Source organism: Ochotona princeps, chromosome 2 (genome assembly GCF_030435755.1).
Source record: "Ochotona princeps isolate mOchPri1 chromosome 2, mOchPri1.hap1, whole genome shotgun sequence".
In the NCBI taxonomy this organism is placed as follows: Eukaryota; Metazoa; Chordata; class Mammalia; order Lagomorpha; family Ochotonidae; genus Ochotona; species Ochotona princeps.
Genome location: NC_080833.1, coordinates 29,374,016 through 29,398,215, shown reverse-complemented (window position 1 = coordinate 29,398,215; position 24,200 = coordinate 29,374,016). Strand labels below are relative to the sequence as shown.

Below are 24,200 nucleotides of genomic sequence, written 5' to 3'. Positions count from 1 at the left end.
CCTTCCCTCTCCATGGGTGCTACGTTTATGGACTAGCCAACTATGGTTTGAAAATATTGGGGAAAATGGTGTGTGAACATATGCAGACTTTTTTTGGGGGGGGGTTATTATCTCTGAGTATGGCAACCATGTTTACAGTATTTCCCTTGTATTAGATAAGTAATCCAGTGATAATATAAAGGATATGGGGGGCTGTGTATAGACGACATGCCAATTCAACACCATGTTACACAAGGAACTTAAGACTAGCATTTGGTATCCTGGAGGGTTTGGCTGTCCTGGGGACCACAGCATAAGCACCAGGGCCTCCCGCAGGTCTACCAGAAACTCCCTGAAAGCTTACTGTTCAGGTAAGTGGTTGGGCTATATGACAGCCCAAGTTCCAGACCTCGCAGGGGTGGGCCTGCCCTTCGTGATCGCCACAACCCCTGCTCTAATTGATGTGAACTGGGCTGCACTCTTAAGAGGGGCATCCCGTCCAGTTTTAGGGTTCCAGAGCCCAATGGCTGAAGGTGAACATTTTTACAGCTTTCTCAGACATAGCTGGTGAATAAACATTTGCTTTGCTTTGCTTTCAACACCACCGGTTCCTCTGGCCACTAATCTGGGGCGGGAGGATTTAGAACGCGCTGTGTCCAGTCTGGGGATGGATGTTGCTGGAGGAGTGGCCTCGGACTAGGTGGAAAGGAAGGAAATGGAATCCCACTAAGGTGGACGCGGCAGCAGTACTCACTGTCGAGCTTTCTGCTGTGGAGAGATGGTTCTAGTTTGGCCGGCCTGGTTTTAAAACTATCCCACAGTCGTAGGACCGGGCTTCGGCCTCTCGGCTCTTGTGGCTCCGCCTCCTCCACGCCTCACGTCCACCCTCTAGACCTGCCCAGACGCCACCCCTCCAACACATTCTCATCCCAACTCCGAGACTTCCACCTGCATCCACGGCTTCCCAACCCTATCCACGTCCCGCGGCTACTCACGAGAGGTCCGTGCTCTCTGTCTGTCCATCTGGCCACTCGAGGGCAGGCGCGATGCAAGTCGGTTCCAGTTTTGAGCCCTTGGGTAGGGCCCCAGGACCTCGCAGGCATCCATGTAGAACGGCGCGTGCGGCCGTACAACGAGAATCCATCCTCCCCCGCCCCAGGGATGCTCAGAGAGCATCGCCCACTTTGGCACCCCGGGTTCCAGGCGCCAGGCCCGGGAGCTTTGAGCAGCCCGATGGGCGCACTCGGCGTGCTGGGGCGGACCGAGGGCCCCGGAGCCGGGCGAGAGGCGCGGCCGGGCCGCCCTCCTCGTGACTCCTCCTCCCCCCCCTCCGCCGCGGCGAGTCAGGTGATTCCGGGCACGTGACGGGCACCGCCGACCCTGCTTGAGCCCGAGTGGCGGCTCGGACGGCCAATGAGGGGCCGGACCCCGGCTCGGGGCCTATGAGAACCGGGCTCGGGGGCGGGCAGGACGGTGGCGGCTGCCGGGGGCGGTGGCAGCGGCGGCGGCCGAGTGGGGAGGCGGCGGCCTGGCTCGGCCTGGCCTGGCCTGTCAGGGCGCGGGCAGCGGCGGCGGCGGCTCCGGCACCATGTCCCTGCAGTACGGGGCCGAGGAGGCGCCCCTGGCTGGCAGTTACGGCGCGGCCGACTCATTCCCGAAAGACTTCGGCTACGGCGTGGAGGAGGAAGAAGAGGAGGCGGCGGCGGCGGGCGGCGGGGTCGGGGCGGGGGCCGGCGGAGGCTGCGGCCCTGGGGGCGCTGACAGCTCCAAGCCGAGGATTCTGCTCATGGGACTCCGGCGCAGCGGCAAGTCGTCCATCCAGAAGGTGAGTGGGGCCCGCGCCGGCTCTGCCCGGTGCCCGGTGTGCAGGTGCTGCCCGCGGGGGAGGCCGGGGAGGGCGGCGGCCGGTCCGGCGCCCCGTCCCGTCTCACTTTCTCTTCTCCTCGTGCGTCGGCGCGCACGCTGGGACCCCGACCTCTGCGCCGGAGCCAGAGTGGACACGGGGAGGGGAGGCGGGAGGGGAGGCAGGTGCCCGGTGAGTGCCGCCCGAAACCTCCGCCCCTTGGGACCAGGCCCCTGTCATTTGCGAAACTGAGACGTGCTAGTCTCTAGTGTTCCCTTGGAGCACTTGGCAGACGCCTGCCCCTGCTCTTCGTGCTTGCTTGTCTCCCCTCTCTCCTCGCCTCCCTCCTCGAGCCGCGGCCGGGGTTGTGGCCGACCCCCCGCTGCCTACTCTTGCTCCCGGGTTCTACACAGCCGTTGCACCTGTCCGAGGTTTGGGACCCGGGGAATGTTGTGACGGACGGTCATCTCCTGCTCCCCATCTCCATCTCGCGTGGGAGGGTGGTCAGCCAGAATCTTTTGAGACTCTGGGTAGGTTTTGCAGACGGTTCTCAGCCCGTTTGTCTGCACTTAGGACCGTAGACTGCACATTAGAAATAGGGAAAGAGACGAAGGACCTTCAGGAAGGCCACGGAAATGCCTATGATGAGAGAGAAAGGAAAAAAATACGCGCGAATTTCAGAGAGTTCTCACCAAAATGAAACTTTTCGTTCCATTTCCCACGAGCTTTCTGAAGTACCGCGGTTGGGCCAAGGTTAACTTCCTCTCTCACCGTTCGGGTTCCGCAGGGCGAGCCACACCGGCCGCCCCCTTCTCCTCCCCCCCCCCCCCCCCCCGCTACTCAGTCCTGTCCAGGACCCATGAAGTTGAAACAAAAGTAACCTTCCCGGTTTGCTGCGCTACGGTGCTTTCCTTACCTTGCCTTTCGCCTCCCCAGTAAAATTGGGTGTGTTAAGCAATGGGGTTGCAGCCAGCTGATTTTAATTCTCACTTTCTAGTGGCGTGTCATCTGACGACTTTTCTAGAAAGTTGGATCCTCAGTTAGCTTGCTTGTGATGTTTGTGAATTGAGGTCCTTGAGCCTGTGCTGTGGCAGCAGTCTCTTCGCTGTCCCTACCTGAGGCTTCCCACACCCACCTGGACAGCCTCGCTTCTTGGTATAGTTACCAACCAACCCCATTTTATTTCTCCTACAAGAATGTTAAGTCAGTGTGGCATGGCCACTGTATTTATTTTCTAATTATTTCTCAGATATAATTGTCTGAGAATGAAGTAGTTGTCAAAGAATGTTCATTTATCTTTATGTATTGAAAGTCAGAGCAAGAGATGTTGCATCTGCTGGTTCACTCCCCAAATGGCTGCAACAGCTGGGACTTGGCCAGGTGGAACCCTAGAGCCAGGCACCTCACCTCCATGTGTTGGTGCCTGGAACTCCATGCCCGAGTCCGGTGTTGGTGCCAGGAGCTCCATGCCCATGCCTGGTGTTGGTGCCAGAGCTCCATGCCCATGCCAGGTGTTGGTGCCAGGAGCTCCATGTCCGTGCCTGGTGTTGGTGCCAGGAGCTCCATGCCTGTGCCCGGTGTTGGTGCCAGGAGCTCCATGCCCGTGCCCAGTGTTGGTGCCAGGAGCTCCAAGTACATGCCCCGTGTTGGTGCCAGGAGCTCTGTGCCCATGCCTGGTGTTGGTGCCAGGAGCTCCATGTCCATGCCCGGTGTTGGTGCCAGGAGCATAAGCGCTGGAACCCTCACCTGCTGTCTCCCAGGCTGCATTAGCAGGAAGCTGGGTGGGAAGCCAAGCAGTTGGGACTCGAGCTGCCACTTTGGTGAGACAGGCAAGCAGTGATGGAAACCTTTGTGCTGCAGCCTACTCCTTTCAAGAAATTTTTTAGTGAACAAAGCTTCTTAAACTTTAGCTATAAAACAATCATTTAAAAAAGATTATTTATTTATTTGAAAGACAGACTAATGGAGGTGTTGGGAAGAAGAGATTTTTGACAGTTCATTCACCAACACCTACAGCAGTAGGGGCTAATCCAGGCTGAAGCCAGGGGCCGGGAACTCCGACTTCTCTGTGGCTGGTGGGCACATAAACGCTTGGGCACTCCCTCCCAGGGATGTTAGGAAACTGGGTTGCAAGTGGAGTAGCGTGGACTTGACCAGGAGCTCTGAAGTAGGTGTCCTAGGCAGTAGCTAGCTGAACTGTACCACAACACTCTTCCCTTCTTTCATAATCTTAAAGCAGATTTTGACGGAACTAATACATCTGAAGCCAGGTGTCAGGAGCCTTTTCCGGATCTCCCACATGGGTGCAGGGTCCCATGGCCCTGGGCCATTGTCCACTGCCTTCTCAGGCCACAAGCAGGGAGCTTGTGGCAGTGGAACAGCTGGGACATGAACTGACACCCACATGGAATCCTGGTACATTCAAGGCAAGGATTTAGCCACTGGGCCATTGTGCTGGGCCTATGACCAATTATTTTTGTATTAGTCTGGGATATTCACTTTGAATTTAAGTTCTGAACTTGAGTAATCATAGTATTTTCTGGTTTCTTTTCACAGGTGGTGTTTCATAAGATGTCACCCAATGAGACCCTCTTTTTGGAAAGTACCAACAAGATTTACAAAGACGACATTTCCAATAGCTCCTTTGTGAATTTCCAGATCTGGGATTTTCCTGGACAAATGGACTTTTTTGATCCAACCTTTGACTATGAGATGATCTTCAGGGGAACAGGAGCTTTGATATATGTCATTGATGCACAGGTAGTTAGGAATAAGGATGCTTGCACCTACTCCTAGGGCACGAAGATGTGGCAGCAAAGGGAGGCTTGGCTCTGCCTTCATCTCTTGGGGGCCCCCGACAGTAGGCGTTAAGGAGGTAGCTGGAGAGTGGGCACGTACTGGGAAGCACAAGGGGATCAGACCATTAGAAGATGGGCTTTGCATCCCGCACTCCTGGCTAATGAGCAGTTAATACTGGTTCTCCGGTATTATTGGTTACTCATAGATATTGCTGTACTTCATCAACTATTACATTAGTTCCATCACTCACTGAAGAGGTACCATTAACGCCCACGATACACGGAGAAATTTGCAAACAGTCAGTGGATATTCAAGATTAGTTTCCTTAATTATTCAAATCAAATTTACTCCAAGAAACAGTTACGGAAGGCCTAGCGTGTAGCTGGGGCCCCGTGAATGGGTTGTGTTGCTGTCTTTAAGAAACTGACCTTTTAGAAGCTTGGGCTTCGCAGAGGCTCTGACAGTCTCTGTCATGTGTGCCCTCACCTACTTGTTGCAGTTTAATTTAGTCTTCACAGTATTGTGTGCTGGATATTGCAATTTCAAATTTATAGGTGAGTCAGCAGAGGTCCCAGAGTTTAATGACTAGCCCAGAGCCATACATCTAATAAATGGCAGAGCTGGGATTACTTAACAATTCTGGTGGAAAGGAATGTCCATTCCCTGTCCCATTGCTTTATATTATCAGTTTTGGAAACTACAAGCATCAGCTTGGTAGCTGAATCTTAAGCAATTGAAGGGCTTCATTATTAGTGTAAATCAGTGTATTTGAATGTTTGATTGTGAGTAATTAAGATAATCCATTTTCTGTGGTTGGGAAAGAAGTGGTCTGGAGACTTTCTTAACTTGTTCTTTTTTGTAAGATTTTTAACAGATACTTTGTTCTGACTTGCAGGATGACTACATGGAGGCTTTGACTAGACTCCACATTACTGTTTCCAAAGCCTACAAAGTGAACCCAGACATGAATTTTGAGGTTTTTATTCACAAAGTTGATGGTCTGTCTGATGATCACAAGATAGAAACCCAGCGGGACATCCACCAGAGGGCCAATGATGACCTGGCGGACGCAGGGCTGGAGAAGCTGCACCTCAGGTAACGATCTATGGTAGCCGGGAGGGCCCCGAGGGCACGTGATGGGTGCCGCTCCAGTGGTGCAATGTGGCTGAGAAGTGACTTTGCCAAGGCCATTGCACTTGTTGCTGCTGGTTGAAGTCCCATGAAGTGTCTTCTTCCACACTCTGAGAAGTTTGTCTTGAGACTGGAGTCAGGCTCATCTCTGGGGTTGCCGATCTGCTTTGGGACACCCCTTGTTGGTTTCATCGTCTCCCCCCCTTGCTTCAGTGCAGGAATAATCTCTGTCCCGGTGGCTGGAGACGTCTTTAGCGTGAGTTGTCAGTAGGACAAGCATCTTAGAAGGAGTTCGCGTTCAAGTTTGGACTGATGCTAATAAATCTTAGTTTTTTAAATTGGATGCCTTTATGAGACCAACTCAGGTTTGAATTGGGGTTGAGGAATCCCCTTGAAGTTTGTATGGGGCTGGTATTAAATGTAAAGGACTACTGTTTTATAATTAAATATCCCTAGGAAACTATTGCTAATGACCACCTACTAGTTTTGATTGGTGATCTGTGTATCTCAGTGCTGGAAGTACCTGCTGAATGTTTGCATACATCTTTCTTTTTCTGATGATGTATCTAGGTAGACATGAATATTCTCAAGAAGAATGTTCTCTTGATGAAATAAACAGCTTAAGGGAAGAGCAGGGGAAGGGTGCAAGTGAATTTCTTTATCCTCGATTTGTTGCAGTAATTTCCCCAGAGGCCCTAGTCAGCCCTCAGTGTTTCCCCTTTTTTTATCCTCAGTATTTCCATCCTTCAATATCTTTGTTACTCTTCCAAGAAAACCACTTGGGAATGCCTCAATGGCTTGTTATTTGCCTGGATTACATTTTTTTAAAGTTATCAAAGTAATTGGTATTAAAAAAAATAAGATGTTAGCTTTATGTGTAAGTGAAAATGCTGCCCTATAAAATGTGTGCATCTTATTTTTCGGGAATTCCGTGTGGATTTTTTTGGAGCCAGGCTTGTCTTGTGTGCCCCAGCACCCAGGGCTCCTGGTTCTCTTTATTCCATGTCTGTGTTCCTTTCCGAGGCATCCTGTCCCGTGAGAGATATCAAGCCTTTCCCCAGTACTTGCAAGCCCTCGGCCTTGGCAGTCTCAATAGAGTTTTGTATTCAGCTTTATTTAGTCCTGGCGGGTCCAGGGCTGAAGCTGCAGTTCATTTACAGTTTCCAGAAACTCCTCTTGGGAAAGTTCTTTTCTCCCTGAACACCTCCAAGCCTCACAGACCCTGCAGGACCTTCTCAGTCTGCTGAACTTCTTTGTAGAAACACTAAATGTTCCCTGTCTCTCCTGGTGCTTGTGGATCATCCTGCTCTTGACAATTTTGGGGGTCTTGCCCAAAAGAGAGCCTCTTCTCGTTTGTCGCTTCCTGATGGGTTGTTAGCTCAGCTTTGGAAAGGAGCTTTAAGTTACCTGTAAAGTTGTGTACACAGCCCTGTATCTGTGACTCTGCAGAGTTTACACATTTGTGTCCTGAATACAGTTTTAGAATGAAGAGTGTACTCCCCAAATACAAAAACAGGTAGAATTGCCCCCAGAGTTGAACTGGTTGCAGATTTCTCACCCACAGATGTCATTAAGTCTGCATGTGACTTCTGTGCTATTCATGCTTTCAGGCCTTGAGACTCCCACCATGCCCCTCGAGCCCCAGCCCCCATCCTCCTCAGTATGCTCTTGGCATACAATCTGAGCACCAGTTTCAGGTGTTCATTCAGAGGCTATTGGAAGCACTGGTGGGGACAGTCAGCTGGCAGCAGGAGGAGACTGACCAAGTGTCTTCATGGAGCTTACATTCTGCGGACTGACACAGCTCAGACGCCCCCTGGATCAGTCACTTAAGTGCTCAAGAAAAGGCAGGAGAAAGGAATAAAAAGCATTGGTCCTGGGCAGGGCGGTCAACAAAGAGCTTTTTGAGGAAGTGACATTTTTATCAGAAACCTGAATTGTGGTTGAATAGACGTTTGCAGAACAGATGGCAGACCATGTTTGTAGTCTTTGGTGGTAAGGATGGTCAGACAAGTTGGAGGAGTTTATTTGAACTTAAATGATTTAAAATTTCTGTGTCAAAAGTACTTACATATTACAGAAGAGAGACAAAATTGTATTATGACAGTTGTCACTAAACTTAAGATATGTCTCGTTAATCAGACTGTGTTGTTTTGCAGCTTTTATTTGACTAGTATCTATGACCATTCAATATTTGAAGCCTTTAGTAAGGTGGTGCAGAAACTCATCCCACAACTGCCGACCCTGGAAAACCTATTAAATATCTTTATATCAGTAAGTGAGCTACTTTGCTATAGTTTCTGATTATGTTTTTAGTAACTGTCTTTACGTCTGCACATTCTGCTGAAAGTGGGACTTGATTTAGTTCAAATCAAAGTTAAAGGCTAAAGTGACACATTTAAGCACATAAAATAAAAAGGTTATGAAATAATGGCTTAAATTACTGTTTTTTTAAGTACTATGTTTTTGTCATTTCTGCCTTACTTGAAGTCATATTGAAGAATTAACCTTTTCCTTTCTTTGCTGACTATAATCTTGGTATTATTTTAGATTCTTATTTTGAGGATTCATCTTAAAAGGATCGCTTCCCAATAGGTTTAGCATTTAACTATTATACTTGCAAACAGTACTTATTTTCAACAAGCCAGTTATTTATTTGAAAGGCAGAGAAACATGGGCATTCCTCAAAGACCTGCCTTGGCTAGGGGACCGAGGCCAGCCATGCTTGGAGCTAGCAGCTGGGAACGCAGTCACGTGGGCCTTCATTGCTGTCTGGCAGGATCTTTTTAGCAAGAAACTCAAATCAGGTGACAGATGTCCAACCCAGGCACCCCAATATGGGTGTTGGCCCCCTAATGCTTTTCTTAACTGCTAAGCCAAGTGCCGGTCCCTCCCTATGCTGGTCGGAGTCTGTGGTGATCCCCACTTGGATTCTTCAGAATTTTTGGGTTATACTTGTAATCCTTTTATCTTTTATTTTTTGCTAATTGCTATGTAAAGTCTTTATCCTGATTATAAAGATATTCAAATCAGAAACTGATTATAATAAGGAAAAAAAGATTATTGAAAATGTAGCATAGCTTGATTTTTAGAGAATGTTTTTGTGAAATTTTTGGTGTCATTGAAAAGAAAAATTTGGGTGTATACAGTTAAATCAGAGCAGGTATTATTATTCTTTAGAATATAGTAATAAGTAATAGAATTTAGATAACAGAAAAAGCCTCAACCAAATACTATTTTTGTTTTTTTTGGTATTGGATTGTATTATTAAAAATGACTTGGGATGTTATTTAATCATTCAAGATCTTTGATAACTAGCAGAATACTGAACACTTCCCCAATTTTGTTTTTCCAAGAATTCAGGTATTGAAAAAGCTTTTCTCTTTGATGTTGTCAGCAAAATCTACATTGCCACCGACAGTTCCCCTGTGGATATGCAGTCTTATGAACTGTGCTGTGACATGATTGATGTTGTAATCGACGTGTCGTGTATATACGGGTAAGTTCCATACACATTTCTGCAAGATTAAGAGTGACAGACCACTAGTTGTGGGAAAAGGGCCCAGTGTTTGAGGCTCTGGGCAGATACTATAGGAAATGGGGTTGCTCTTTCTTGTCCCACAGGATGAACTTGGGAGTGTGGCAGAGAGCAGTGTCAGGCAGCGGGGTGCAAGTTTCTCAAAAGCCACTGTTTGGGCTTTTGTTCTGTGCCTTCTCCTTACTGGGACTTAAATGGTCTGAGAGGCAGATGATTCAGAATGATCTGAATAACAAAGTGAATGGTGGTTCCTCAGGTCTTGTGAAATGAGAGTCAAGAATCAGAATATCCCAGCGTGGCTGTCAGAAGGGCACCACACACAAAAAGGGACTTCTACAGCCAGATTTCCGTGGTAGTTCTAAAATATGGGATCTTCCTTTTTAGAAATGTGTTGAACTTCGTATAGAATTCTACAAAAATCTCCATATAGAAAAGCACAAAAGCCAACAAACAAGTGCTTTTTGTAGACTAGGCCAGACAGAGAGTGACCAAGAGTGTTGGCGAACTCCAGGCATTTCAAATGCTGCTGCCATTTTGGGTACCCTGTTACAGCCCCGATTCATCTGAGTTGCTTTCTGACGCCTGGTCCTGATGTGCCAGTCTGCTCCACCCTGTCTGAATTCTTTGCTTTCTGACCCTGCGCTGCACCTTGGCTCCCGTACCTCATTGGTCAGGGTCTGTCCAGCTGCCTTTGAATAGGGAAGTGCATTTGTTGGGCCTCTTGGCACTTCTGTGATTACATGCTCTCCTTTGTTTCCAATGAAAATGAGATATAAGATTTATTACATTATTCAGTAGTTTTGTGCTTCATTAATTTTAAAAATGTAAGAACATACAAATCAAAATTTTATGAACTGAATTTTTATAGTTTCCAAAGTTTAGTTACAAAATTTTTTCAATGTAAGGTACATTATAAAGCACATGCGTTGGGGCTGGCTTTGCAGTACGGTGGCTGTCTGTGATGCCGGCATCACGTGTAAGGGCTGAGTCCAGTCCTGACTGCTTCCCCTCCAGTGCAGCTCCTGCTGATGCGTCTGGGAAAGCATGGCAGAAGGCCGAGTGCGTGGGCCCCGGCCCGCCTGTGGAAGACCTGGATGGAGGGCCTAGCCCTAGCCTTTTCTGACTTTCTGGGGGGTGAACCCGCTGATGGAAGATCTCTTTCTCTCTTTCCATCTCTCCTTCTCTCTGAGTCTAGCTCTCTCTTCCTTTTTTCTTTTATTTTCCTTTTTTAAAGATGTATTTATTTATTAGAAAGTCAGAATGACAGGCAATTAGAGTTGTGGACTTTGGCCATTCTCCGCTGCTTTTCCAGGCTACTAGCAGGGAACTGGACTGCAAGTGAAGTAGCCAGGACATGAAGTGGTGTCCATATGGGATGCTGGCATTGTGTTGCTGTTGGTGGTATTACTGGCTATGCCACAATGCCAGCCTTAACTCTGCCTTTCAAATAGATAATTTTTAAAAAACATCTGTGCAAACAAAATTCACATATGCTAAAAAGTACAGTAGAGAAGAGAAAAAGTCCATGACCTCACTGTTCTGAGCTGTGTGTGTAGACTGTTTGATCTACTTTGCTGTAGCTTAATTTGCCTCTTACTTGATTGTACTATTGATTTACAGGTTTTTTTTTTTTAAAGATGTATTAATTTTTATTGCGAAGTCAGATATACAGAGAGGAGAGACAGAGAGGAAGATCTTTCGTCCGATGATTTACGCCCTAAATAGCTGCAGTGGCCAGAGCTGAGCCAATCTGAAGCCAGGAGCTAGGAGCTTCTTCTGGATCTCCCTCGTGGGTGCAGGGTCCCAAGGCTTTGGGCTGTCCTCGACTGCTTTCCCAGGCCACAAGCAGGGAGCTGGATGGGAAACAGTGCTGCCAGGACTAGAACTGGCGCCCATATGGGATCCCAGCACGTGCAAGGCTAGGCTACTGCACCAGGCTTTACAGTTTCTTGAAAGTAAAATTACTTATAATTCTGACAATTCTAGTTTAATAAATCTGGTAACTTTCAAACCCAGTTAGCCTCACTCTGTATCAGGATTCCATAGTGTATAAAAGTCAGGTTTCTTGCAGGTTTTATACTCACTTCTTTTTCACTAGTGGCAGTTTTCGTATCTTAGATCCTTCTTTTCTATGGGCTGTTTCAATACAGATAGAGTGAGCAGGAGGGAAAACCTGCTGTATTCTTTTCATCCTTCGTACGTGAGACAGGGGAGGGAATGCCTGGAATACTGCCAGGTCACAGGAGGGAAAGTGTCTGCCTGGCCCCTTGGTGCCTACTTTATCTCATGGTACTTGCTGCAAGCTTTCTACTTTATAAGTTCAGTGCCATTCTCAGATTTTGTCATATTCCATTGTGCATTCCGAATTGTCTTAAAAAGTCTTGGGTCCAACAATTTGCTGCTGTGGGTAGAGTTGCTGCTTTTTTTTTTTTTTTTTTTTTTAAGATTTATTTATTTTTATTACAATGTTAGATATGCAGAGAGGAGGAGAGAGAGAGAGCAAGATCTTCTGTCCAGTGATTCACTCTCCAAGTGAGCACAACGGCCGGTGCTGTGCTGATCCAGAGCCAGGAACCAGGAACCTCCTCCGGGTCTCACACGCGGGTGCAGAGTCCCAAGGCCCCGGGCTGTCCTCGACTGCTTTCCCAGGCCACAAGCAGGGAGCTGGATGGGAAGTGGAGCTGCCGGGATTAGAACCGGCGCCCATATGGGATCCTGGGGCGTTCAAGGTGAGGACTTTAGCCGCTAGGCCACGCCGCCGGGCCCCTGAGCAAGTTTTTAAGATCATTGTCATTTTCTCCTTTTTTAAAAAATTTACTTTTTTTTTCTGTTTGAAAGCCAAAGTTATGGACAAAAGAAGAGACAGAATTTTTTCCATCTGCTGGTTCACTCCCCAAATGGCTGAAATAGCTGGAGTTGTGCCAGTCTGCAGCAAAGAACCAGAACCTTGCTTTGGGTCTCCCAGGTGGATGCAGGGGTCCAAGGCCTTAGGCCAGCCTCTGCCACCCCCAGCCAAGTCAGAAGCGTGGAGCTGGATGGGAAGTGGATCAGCCAGAGAAGAAGCAGCGGCCTTGTGGGATCCCGGAAGTACAGTCAGCACACTGCTACAGTGCTGATCCCTTCATAAGCTACTCTTACTAACCACAGCCAGATTAGATCTGATTACTCTCCAGACTTTGGATGGAATGTGCTTTTCATCTTTCTCATGTTGACATGTGACCCAACGGTACAACTCTAGTTGGACTTTAGAAGCACTACAGCTGCTTGAGCTGTTGGCCCTGGATGTGTGTGGCTCAGGGAGTAATGTTCAGGGTTGACTGTGTTGGAGCCACTGGCAGAGTTAGTGCCTGTTCTCTTTCTGCATGGGACCGAAAAGGATGCACTTAAAAGTGTCCCACAGAACCTAACTTCCTCTTCTCTAACCAGAAAGTAGTTTTTTATGTTCTAAAAGCAGATGACACCTACCTCCCCACCACTGTGCCTTCCAAGGCTAACTGTGTTTGGGTTGGCCAGGGAAGACCGCGACCTGTATCAAAGTCTGGGCCTTGATGCCTTTGCTGGGAGCTCTCTTTATTTATATATTAAAATCAGTCTGGGCCCGGCAGCATGGCCTAGCAGCTGAAGTCCTCGCTTTGAAAGCCCCGGGATCCCATATGGACGCCGGTTCTAATCCCGGCAGCTCCACTTCCCATCCAGCTCCCTGCTTGTGGCCTGGGAAAGCAGTCGAGGACGGCCCAATGCTTTGGGACCCTGCACCCGTGTGGGAGACCCGGAAGAGGTTCCTGGTCCGGGCATCGGATTGGCGCATACCGGCCCGTTGCAGCTCACTTGGGGAGTGAATCATCGGATGGAAGATCTTCCTCTCTGTCTCTCCTCCTCTCTGTATATCCAGCTTTCCAATAACAATAAAATCTTTAAAAAAAAAAAAAAACCAGTCTGTTAGGCAGGGAGCTGACTAAACCAAACCACAGAAGGAAGTGTCTACTACTGGTTGCTCCCTAGATGCCTGCAGTGGCTAGGCCAGGGTGATACTGGGAGCCAGGACCTCAGAACACTCCCACGCGGGTCACAGTGACCCCAGGGACTCTGAGACAGGACATTGGCCAGTCCATAGGGTGACAGCCACTTAACTTTTAATAAGCTTGAGTTTTAGATCTTTAAAGTAGGGACTTTTAAAGGCCTCTGAATTTATTTAGCTTATTGTGATTTGTTACAAAAGGGTTTAAGTGGGTCAAATAGGGCTGTCGTGGATATTTCCTGTTCCTAGGGTCGTTGTGAGGCTTAGAGAAGGGGAACTGTAGGGTGCAGAGTAGTTTAGTAAAGAAGCCGCCGTACATGGAGAAAGTCCCCAGAAAATATAAAACGGTGGGAACGGAGAAGCCACTGCCAGAGACACTGCTGGTTTTTCTTTTAGTATTATTTCCTCCCTTTTTAATGTTTTTTGAAGGCAAATTATTTTTATATTAATACGGAAGAAAGTAAACTGTAAGGTTCAGAACAGTTCTGTAAGTAAGCACTACCATTGTTAAAAAAATATCAAAAATACAGAAAAATGATAACAAGAGAAAATGCATTGTTTTATCAAAGACATCTGCTGCCATTTTCCTTTTAGTGTATGAGGTATTCCAAAATGTGGAAAAATTAAATTGGCAGTTTACCTTGGTGTCAAAACAGTTTTGAGATTCACAGTTTTTTCATAATATGTATTTTTTTGGTGAATTTTTATAAAGATTTATTTTATTTTTATTGAAAAGTCAGATATACAAAGAGGAAGAGAGACAGGAAAGATCTTCTGTCCACTGGTTCACTCCCCAAATAGCTGCAGTGGCCAGAGCTTAGCCAGTTTGAAGCCAGGAGCTTCTTCTGGGTCTCCCACGCGGGTACAGGGTCCCAAGGCTTTGGGCCGTCCTCGACTGCTTTCCCAGGGCACAAGCAGGGAGCTGGATGGGAAGTGGGGCTGTCGAGATTAGAACCAGTATCCACGTGGGATCCCAGTGTGTGCAAGGTGAGGACTTAAGCCACTAGGCTATGGTGCTGGGCCTTGTGTGAATTTTTAAACACTTCTTTGCTTTAACTGTTTTTAAAATTTGGTAAAATTTGAGAGATAAAGGGTATTAAGTTTGTGTCTGCTAGTTCATTCCCTAAAAGCCTGCAATGGCTGGGGCTGGGCCTGGGCTGGAGCTGAGAGTAGGAATTCAACCCGGGTCTCCCACACAGATAGTAGGAACCCAGTGACTAAAGCCATTACTCTGCCTTTCTGGACTGTATTGTCAGAAGCTGGAATCCAACCCTAGGTACTGGTGTCTGGGTTATTTTAACTTCAGGGGAAAATATCTGCCCTTTCTTTTTCTTTTTCTTCTTCTTTTTTTTAATGTAAATGCTATTTTTTTAAAGGTTTATTTAATTTTTACTGGAAAGTCAGATTTATAGAGAGGAGGAGAGACAGAGATAAAGATCTTCCAATACCTGATTTATCTGCCAAGTGGCCGCAATGGCTAGAACTGAGCTGATCCAAAGCCAGGAGCCAGGAGTTTCTTCTGGGTCTCCCATGGGAGTACAGGGTCCCAAGGCTTTGGGCCGTCCTCAACTGCTTTCCCAGGCCATGAGCAGAGAGCTGGATGGGAAGTGGAACAGCCGGGACATGAACTGGCACCCATATGGGATCCTGGCGCATGCAAGGCGAGGATTTAGCCACTGAACCATCCTGCTGGGCCCAGTAAATATTTTTTAAAAAACAATAATTTTGATAGTTCTTTTAGTGTTGTTTTAAAAGATTTTTTTTCTTTTAATTATTTATGATTTTACTTCATTAATTACATTGTATTATGTGATACAGTTACATAGATACTTGGGTTCTCCCCACCCCTCCCCAAACCCTCCCACCATGGTGGATTCCTCCACCTTGTTGCATAACCACAGCTCAAGTTCAGTTGAGATTCCCCCATTGCAAGCGTATACCAAACATAGAGTCCAGCATCTTATTGTCCAGTCAAGTTCAACGGCTTCTTAGGTATACCCTCTCTGGTCTGAAGACAGAGCCAGCAGAGTATCATCCCAGTCAATTGAAAGCTCCAACATACCATCAGCAAAAATTTACATCATTATGGAATTAATTGACATAGTAATGAGTAACCAATATGTTAAAAGTAAATGCGAGTTCCCAGCCACCTTCTGTGACCACCTCACCTACACTTCAATTTTAGTTTATGCACAACATATAACATTCATAACATAACGTGTTATACATAACATCATATCATCTTAAATTAAGGCAAACATGTGGTATTTAACCTTTTGGGATTGGCTCATTTCCCTTAGCATTATGGTTTCCAGTTTGGCCCATTTGGCCACAAAGAACTGCATTTTGTTTTTTTTAATAGCTGAGTAGTATTCCATGGAGTAGATGAACCATAGCTTTCTTATCCAATCCTCTGTTGATGGGCATTTTGGTTGCTTCCATGTTTTTTATTGAAAGAGTTACAGAGGGAGAAAGGGAGAGAAAGAGGAAAAATGAAAAGGCTGTCTTCCACCCACTGGTTCATTTCCTGTGTGACCTCAGTGGTCTCTTAGTCATTCTAAAGCTGGAAGCCAGGAGCTTCCTCCAGGGCCTCATTTGAGTTCAGGATAGAGCAGCTGGAATGCCAGTGTTGCAATGGGAGCTTAATGCTTTACACACTATCAACAATCTCTAGTTTGACAATTCTTAATTCCTAGTAAGAATTAGACAACCCTGGAGCTAGTGTTGTGGCCTAGTATGTTAATCCACTGCCTGTAATGGCAGCATCCCATATGGTCACTAGCTTGTGTTCCAGCTGCACCACTTCTGGTCAGCTCCTTGCTAATGGCCCGGGAAAAGCAGTGCTTCCACTGCTTTTGGCCCAAGTATTTGGGTCCCTACTCCCCATTTGGAAGACCTGAATGGAGCTCTTGGCTCCCAGCTTCTCTTTGGCTCAGCCCTGGCCCTTGTGGCCATCCGTGGAGTAAAGTAGCAGATGGAAGATCTCTGTGTGTGTCTGTCCTCTCTCCGTAACTCTGACTTCAAATAAATAAATAGATCATAAAAGGAAATAAGATAGTTCTTAGACTTTTGTTAAGCATGCACATCAGAGTGGAGTGTCAGAACACTAACCTCATTATTAGTTGTTAATTTCAACAGTTGCCACAGGCTTCTAGCTGTTTTTGTGTGCTTTCGAAATGAAGGGAAAAAAAAGGTGTTTTGAGAAGATGTGTGTTTGTCCTACCCTGTAGAACATGCCCTGAAGAATATATTCAGTTTGGTGGTGGAAGTGCCAGAGGGGCCCCTTGAGCTGGGGGAGATAGAGGAGGGGTCTGCATTTGGCCCGGGAAGCCCGCAAGCTGAGGCCTGGCTGTTGCCTTGGTGGTGTTCCTCAGGTCAAAATCTGCCCGTGTTGTCCATGTGTTGTCCACCCTCCACAGCGGTGCTTCTGGTGGGAAGCCCTGAGAAGCCCGTGTTTGGGAACTGGATGCCTGGCCACAACTGTTCTGATGGGTTTAAGCCAGTATTCATGTTTCTCCAAAGACACTCAGGAAACTGGGTGGCAAGACTTGTCATTGTGCAAATTGAAAGTGACAGAAAGCCAAGTTGGGAAACCTGTAACGAACAGCTGTTTCTTTTAAAACAGGTTAAAGGAAGATGGAAGTGGGAGTGCGTATGACAAAGAATCCATGGCAATCATCAAGCTGAACAACACAACTGTCCTTTATCTAAAGGAGGTGACGAAGTTTTTGGCACTGGTTTGCATTCTTAGGGAAGAAAGCTTTGAACGAAAAGGTAATGACATCTGAAAAAGTGTTTTTATGTTAAGTTCTTTATCTTAATGGGAGTTATTGGAAATAGGAGAAAGTCCTATTGCAGTGGTGGATGAATGATTGGTTGTCTCGTGGAAAGAATCATCTCAAATTACTTTAGTGCCCCCTTCCATGGAGAGTTGGGACTCTGTCTCCCTTCTTTGGGTAGCTTGTCTAAGTGTCTGTCTTACTGCAGCATCTCCAGCTCTGCATCTTTTTGTCACCTGTACCGCTGTCACGAGTGGGTCCCCTCCCCATCCCTTCCTGCTGCCCCCTTGCTGCACCCCGGGACTGTTTCTCAGTCTGCAACCTTGTTAACCTTATGATGCTTGGGATCCCGGGATCCCGTCACTTCCTCCTTCTCTGAATTTGTTCCGCTATGGCTTCCTCAGCTTCCCCTCTGGGCCGTGAGGATTTGAGAGCCGAGTTGGCTGGCACCTTCGCTTGTTTTCCATTGACGCCCCTGCAGTCCAAGGCTTCAGTGGATCTTCTGAACGGGATTGGTGGGAAGGTTCCTGTCTCCAGCCCTGACGTGGATTCACGGTCCCCGTCCTGTGTTTCTATCTCTTTCTGTTTAGACAGTCTTCACTGAAGCTTTTAGTTACTGTCTTGGCTATGGTGTCGGCTTTGACTGGGGATGGTTTCCCCGTCCCTCTCGGGGCTTGGCCTCCCTCCTGCTGCTTAGGCCGCTTTCCTCAGGTCCAGGGAGCAGTGGTGCCTGTGTCTGAGGGACCCTTGCACAGCTGCTCGCAGAGGGGCTGGCTGCGCATTTCCCTCCCTCTTTGCTCTTTCGTGTTGTGCATATGGCTTTTCCTTTGTTCCTTGGAACTGATTCCTGGATTTCCTTGCTCCTCCCACTGTCAGTGGCTGCAGTTCAGCTCCTCATCCTTGTGGGCCTGTGGCCCTGGTGCGACCACCTGCTTGGTAGTATGCACTCATTTGGTGGACGTATTGAGGATCTAGTGTGTGTCATCTTTCACCCCAAAGGCAGACTCGTTTTCAGAAAACTGCTTTTATCTGCAGGAGCTCTCTGTTGCTCACTGTAACGTGTCCCCCTCTTCTGCCTCTGCTTTCAATGAAATGGTTCATTTAGCGACAGTTTTTTTAAGATAAGAATGTATGCATATTCTTCATATACATACTTCAGCAAGTTCATGGAAAATGCATGTTATATGCATGCATGCACACACACATGTATTACTGTTTTAACTAGAAAGTTTTGAAAGGCAAAGAGATAGAGAAGGCTCTTTGTCATTGATATGCTGCCCCAAGGTCTCAAACAGCTGAAGGTGGACTGGGCCAGGGCCAGAACTGGGAGCTGTGAGCAGGTGCAGGTCTTGGACCTGAGTCCCAGCGAGCCGGCTGCTGGAGCAGGCCGCCGCTGCCTTGTGGAGGAACCGAGAGCTGGGAAGGCAGTGACACTTGCTGCTTTATGTTGTAATTGTGTTTTCCTGTGAACTCCCTGAAGTGCTCTCATACATTTTCCTTTAAGCTTAAGAATTAAAATGTGACGTAACAGTTAAAGTGCTCCACAGATTCTCTTAGCTGAACTCCCTCCCCTTGTGCCATGTTGTTTTATTTTTCCATTGTATGATTTATTCATTTATTGCATATTCATACCTAAACAGTTCAGAATATTGAACATTTTTGTATAAATGACTTAAAAATAGTAATTTTGTTCAGCTGGTTTGTTTCTGGGCACAGTTTTTGAGATATAATCAAGTTGACAACACGTAACTCATTTTCATTGCCATATTTTATTCTGTGAGTTGACTGTGTCACAGTTTATTTTCCTATCGCTGGGCATCTAGATCACTTTAAAGGTCATATGTAGTTCTGCAACAGAGGCTCATGCACTGGTTTGCATTTGCAGAGACTTGCTATAGGGTCTGTATTTAGGAGTGGAATTTATAGAGTACATACCACTTCAGCTTTATTCCCTATTGCCAGACTGCGCTCCAAACTGCTCTCCAAAGTGACTTTTCTGTGGTCAGCCCTGGGTAGTGTGTGGGAGTTCTTAACCACTGTCTGTCTTCCTGGTGTTGGAGATTGTTTGACTGTTTGATTAGACAGAGAACTGGCATTTGATATTTCACTTCTGTGATGCCTGCGACAGCCAGGGCTGGCCCGTGCTGAAGCCTGGAGCTCCATCCGGGTGGCAAGGACCTAAGTGCTCGAGCTACCATATGCCGCCTCCTAGGGTGTGCATTAGCAAGAAGCTGGAATCTGAAGTGGAGCTTGAGCCCAAGCATTCTGACATGGGATGACTGGCAAGTCCTAACTGCCACACAAAATGCCTGCCCCACAAGTCAGATTTTAGAAAAAGGTTTATTTGAAAGACATAATTACAGAGTGAGGTTGAGGGAAATCTTATGTTTGCTGATTGATTCCTCAGATGGCCTCGTGAAGCCAGGAGCTTCATTTGGGTCTCCAACGTGGGTGGAAGAGGCCCAAACACTCAGCCCCCAACTCTGGCTGCTTTTCCCAGGGTATTTGCAGGGTACTAGATCAGAAGTGAAACAGCTTGGACATAAACTAGCACTTACATAGGAGGCCATTGTTGCGGGTGGCAGCTTTGCACGCTCTACGCGACACTGGCTCCAGAAGTTGAGTTTTCTAGTTTGTTTTCTCTCCAGCGTCTAAAGGACTCCGTTAGTTTGGTCCCAACCTGCTTACTCAGCCCTGATCCCCAGCATGTCCCCCCAGGAGTACTCCAGTACCCCCTCTCCAGTCTGACCTGTTGCTGACCTGTTTCCCTTGTGTGCTGTGTCCTTGCCGGCTTCCTCAAGTGCTCCTGTAGTTTGGTTCCTGCTTTGATGCCTAGTTAGATCCTGTCTCCTCTCTGGTGTTTTTGGCGACGTCTCTCCCTTCTTTGCATTTGGTTCACATCTGTAGTCAACCTGACAGCAAAGTGTTTAGGTTGGTGTGGTGTGTGCCGCTGACTGTGTGCCCTGGCCGGTGTGTCCTTGGAGGCCCGGGCTGTGCTGCCGCTGCCACCACTTCGTGCCTTCTCGGGCTGCTCAGTAACTGCTGGGATGGCTCAGGTGTTCTTGTTACCTAGGAAGTTGCTATATGGGTTAGAAATTTAAGGTTTCCCAGTCGTGTTTATCCGTCATTGTGGGGAAGGCTGCTCCTCTCACTTGAAGGCGGGCTGGAGGTGGACGGGCTAGGACAGCTTCCTGTGTCCTCTGGCTCAGTGGCACCAGTGTTCCTGCTCTGCTGTTCTTAGCACTGCCTCAGGATTGCCTCATGGTCATAAGTGGCTTCTGGAGTTCCAGCCATCTTCTCTCTGCTTTAGACAGGATGCAGGAACAGCCAGGGTCTCAGTGGACCTGATCGGACCTGTGGCCATAGCTAACTGCAAGGAAGGCTGGGAAGTTAATGTTTTGACTCGGCACCAGTGTGTCCATACAGGATTGGGGTTCTGAGGAAGAAAGAGGAAATGGCTTTCTGGTAGCAACTGACCGTTTCTTTTCTGTTTTTAAAGGATTTACATATTATGTATTTGAAAGAGAACAAGATTTTTCATTCTCTGGTTCACTCCCAGATCTCTGGTCTGGGCTGAAGTCCAGAGCCTGAAACTCCATCTGGGTCTCCCCTGTGGGTGCAGGACCCCAAGCGCTGGGGCTGTCTTCTACTTTACTGGGCAAAGCAGCTGCAGTAGCAGGGAGCTGGAATGAAGTGAAGCATTTTGGATTTAAACTGGTACTCACATGGGATGCTGGCGTTGCAGGCAGTGCCTTAATCCGTTGTGCCACAGTAGCAGCCCCTGCAACTAGCTGTTTCCATCACAGTTTGAAGCCTTTGTTCAGCCAGTTCTAAGGCCCATATGAGTGCAGAGGAAGGCAGCTATGTGAGCTCTGGCATTGCCATGGCGCTGCCCTGACAGCTCGCAGACTGGACTCTGGGTCTCCCTCAGTTCTTCTTGGCTGCCCCGAAGACTCCTGCAAGGCGCACTTGACTTGGACCTCAGATTTTACTGTCTGTCCTTTGGCGTGCTGACTTTCCTGGTGGCCATACTTATTCCTTAAGCCCCACCCTCTCCCTGACCCCTACCTCCAGACGGCCAAGGTGTCAGTCCCTGGGCTGTTGAGCTCCATCCTGTTAGGTGGGCGGGTGCTTTGCAGTGCCTGCTTGTTTTCCTAGTGGATAATTTCACATGTGACACTCAGGAGGTGTGGTTATCTTTTTTCTCTCTTGCAGGTTTAATAGACTACAACTTCCACTGTTTCCGGAAAGCTATTCACGAGGTGTTCGAGGTGGGCGTGGCTTCCCACCGGGGCTGTGGGCACCTGAGCAGCGCGCCCAGCCTGAAAGCGCTGACGCACAATGGCACGCCACGCAACGCCATCTAGCCAGCGGCCAAGGGCCGCTGCCTCTGTGCTCCAGGGTCAGCCACTGCCGCTGTGGGCGGGGGCTGCCGCTGCTGGGAATCGGGAGCCTGTCTCGTAGAGACCCAGGGTTGAGTTTCTCATTTGGATGAAACCTCTCCAACCCATGGGGTACAACCGGAGCGCCCGTTTCCTCTTGGACACATGGCAACCGAGAATCCCAGAGACCGAGAACTCACGTGTGGCTTGGCCCTCCTTGGGTACTGCTGTAAGCAGTGGGGCAGGTTGGACCTGGAGATGTTCCCCATCCTTACCCGGGATGTTGCCATCAATTCCAGTTAAAAATAATAGCAACAGACTGAGTTTTCTATATGCTTCACGTAGGCTTTCATTGGAGTAGTCTAAAAATTCTGCCTTGCTTAAGTTCTAACACTGCCTCTCAGATTTGAATTCTGGACATTGCACATTTCAGACCTTTGAAATGGCACCTGTTTTGCTAACTCAGAAGACAGAGATTGCAGCCAAGAACATTGTTGGTGTGTTGCTGCAGACTGAGATGAGCTGCCCGCAGTGGTGGCAGTGGGCGGAGAGCAGGGCTCGGTAGCCGCAACTGTGGCCGTGCCGTTGGAAGTGCCGGGGGAGGCCTCGGTGGCGGAGAAAACTTTTGCACCTGTGGCAGGTTTACCAGCTGTCCAGGGTCCTTCCCCTCATTACATAAATGATCATGCTCAGTGTCACAAAGGAATTGAAGATAAATTTTGTGTTTCCCAGAATCCTCTTCCAGGAAGGAACTCATGTCCCTGAAAGGTTTAACTGCCTTTTCTTTCGTCTAGATATCGGCCTCTACGGACCTTCTAAGCAACCTAGATTCTTTATCAGTTGCTGTTTGTTGACCACAAGTGACCCCAGGGCACTGATGAATTGGCCCCTTGGGAGTGGAGAGAGCTTGCAGGGGCCGCAGGGTGTGCTGTCTGCAGTCCTCTCCCCGCTGTCCGGCAGCACCTGTGCCCTGTGCCTAGGATGTTGATTCGTAGTCGTGTCTTATGTTGGTGGTCGATACCCTTCCTGTCGGTTTCAGCACACACATTGTTTTTACTGCACATGCCCAGTAGTCCTCTATTCCAAAGCCACCGGCCCACTTGAGTACAGAAGTGCCACTGTTGAATGCGATGCGTCTATTCAGGTCTAATGCCCTAACAGTGTGACTTGGAGAGCTTCCCGCAGACGACTCTGACTGTTGAGTATTTACATGGACCACGGTGATATCCAAAAGAAAAGTGCTTTTATATTTATAGATGATTTCATTGAACTATATATGAAATGGGTATCAATAAATGTATTTACTCCAAAATCAGTCTTCCCGCCTGCGTGCCGTGTCGGGGGAGGGCACGTGGGGCTGTCCCATATGTCATTCTGTGACCTCGCACAGTGCTCCTTCCGTCTCGGACGGCTGCCTTGAGGGGGAAGCACATGGCCTTTGTGGCCAGCTGTGTCCCCGGGCCCATTTGTGTTTCAGGGCAACACAGGTGCGCCCAGGTGAAAGCATTTTTGATGGATGGCTTGTTAGCAGGTTCCACGTGGGAATAGCCGGTGCCCGGCACCAGGGATGCTCTGTGTCATGTGAGGAAGAGGTGAGGAGGCTGCAGGAGAGCACTGTGCGCTGGTTGATCCCAAGATCCTCTCATTCCTGAGCCAGAAACACCGGCTCAATTAGCATGAGGTGTCTGCACTGGCAGAGTCAGGGTGGGTCTGAGCGAGTGCACCTTCAGGAGGGAGGAGGGTGCTTGGGGAGCCATCCTGAGTTTCACAGTTGGACTACTTTAGGCAGCCAACTTTAAGTGGAAATTACTGAAACAGTTGAGTTTGAAAAAAGCTCTGACTGATGTGCTTCTAATCCTATATCCTCTACCAGATGGTAGAGCGAGGACAGTGAGGAGGGTTTGTTAAAGGTTAGGGTAAGGTGGCCGGAAGATCCCCTCCCCACCAGGCTGCTGTTGGGAGTGGAAAGCATGCTGTTACCGGTGGGGCCTGAGGAAGGGTGCTACAGCCAGTTTGCTCTGGGTTGGCCGGCCCTGCTGTCCCAGCTCTGCCCTAGGCCAGCCAGCTGTGTCCTAGGTCAGCCAGCCCTGCTGCCCCTGGTCGGCCAACTCTATCCTAGGTCAGCCAGTACAACCAGCCTGACAGTGAAGTGGGGCTTATACTTCGGGACTGCCTGCCCACATGGCCTCCAGCCTTAGCTGCCGTCAGGCCACGAAGACCTGGCTGATTCAGGACAAGGCCCCTCCCTACACTGGGAGGGATATCCTCGGAGTGTTCAGAAGGACCAATGAAAAGCAGTGGAATAGGAGTGGGGTGGATGTGAACACAGACAACTTGGGAGAAATGAAATGGAAGAGCAGTCAGGAACTGTGAGCTGTCCCTGGAGTCCTGTTGGATGTCTCGGTCACGTCATGGAGAGTTGAGGCCAACTGTCCAGCAGGTGGCTTACTGCTGTCATGGCTGTAATTCCAGAACCCCCGCTTGGTGCAGCCCGTCATTGTGACGATCTGGACAGAACCAGTGAATGGAAGATCTCGTTCTCACTGTGAACTTTGCCATTCAAACAAAAAAAGCAAAACCTTTTGATTTCATTTGCACAAACTGAAGCACTGCCAGCCTGCGATTGCACACTGAGCAGCATGGATAGAGTGATGTCCTCAGGATAGGATGTTGGAGGAATTCGTGAGTTGGGTTAATTCACCTCTGTTTTGAGTTCTGTGCTTGTAGGAGA

At 48.2% G+C, this 24,200-nt stretch overlaps 1 protein-coding gene across 1 annotated transcript; it reads left to right on the top strand.

The window, feature by feature from the left end:
- The first annotated feature begins 1,134 nt into the window (after positions 1-1,134).
- On the top strand, positions 1,135-22,784 carry RRAGC (Ras related GTP binding C). Its single transcript, XM_004591559.3, has 7 exons — positions 1,135-1,804; positions 4,379-4,582; positions 5,517-5,716; positions 7,912-8,026; positions 9,109-9,251; positions 16,934-17,082; positions 21,303-22,784. Exons 1-7 carry the CDS (start codon positions 1,568-1,570, stop codon positions 21,452-21,454), a joined length of 1,200 nt encoding a protein of 399 aa, XP_004591616.1. The 5' UTR covers positions 1,135-1,567; the 3' UTR covers positions 21,455-22,784.
- The last annotated feature ends 1,416 nt before the right edge of the window (positions 22,785-24,200 follow it).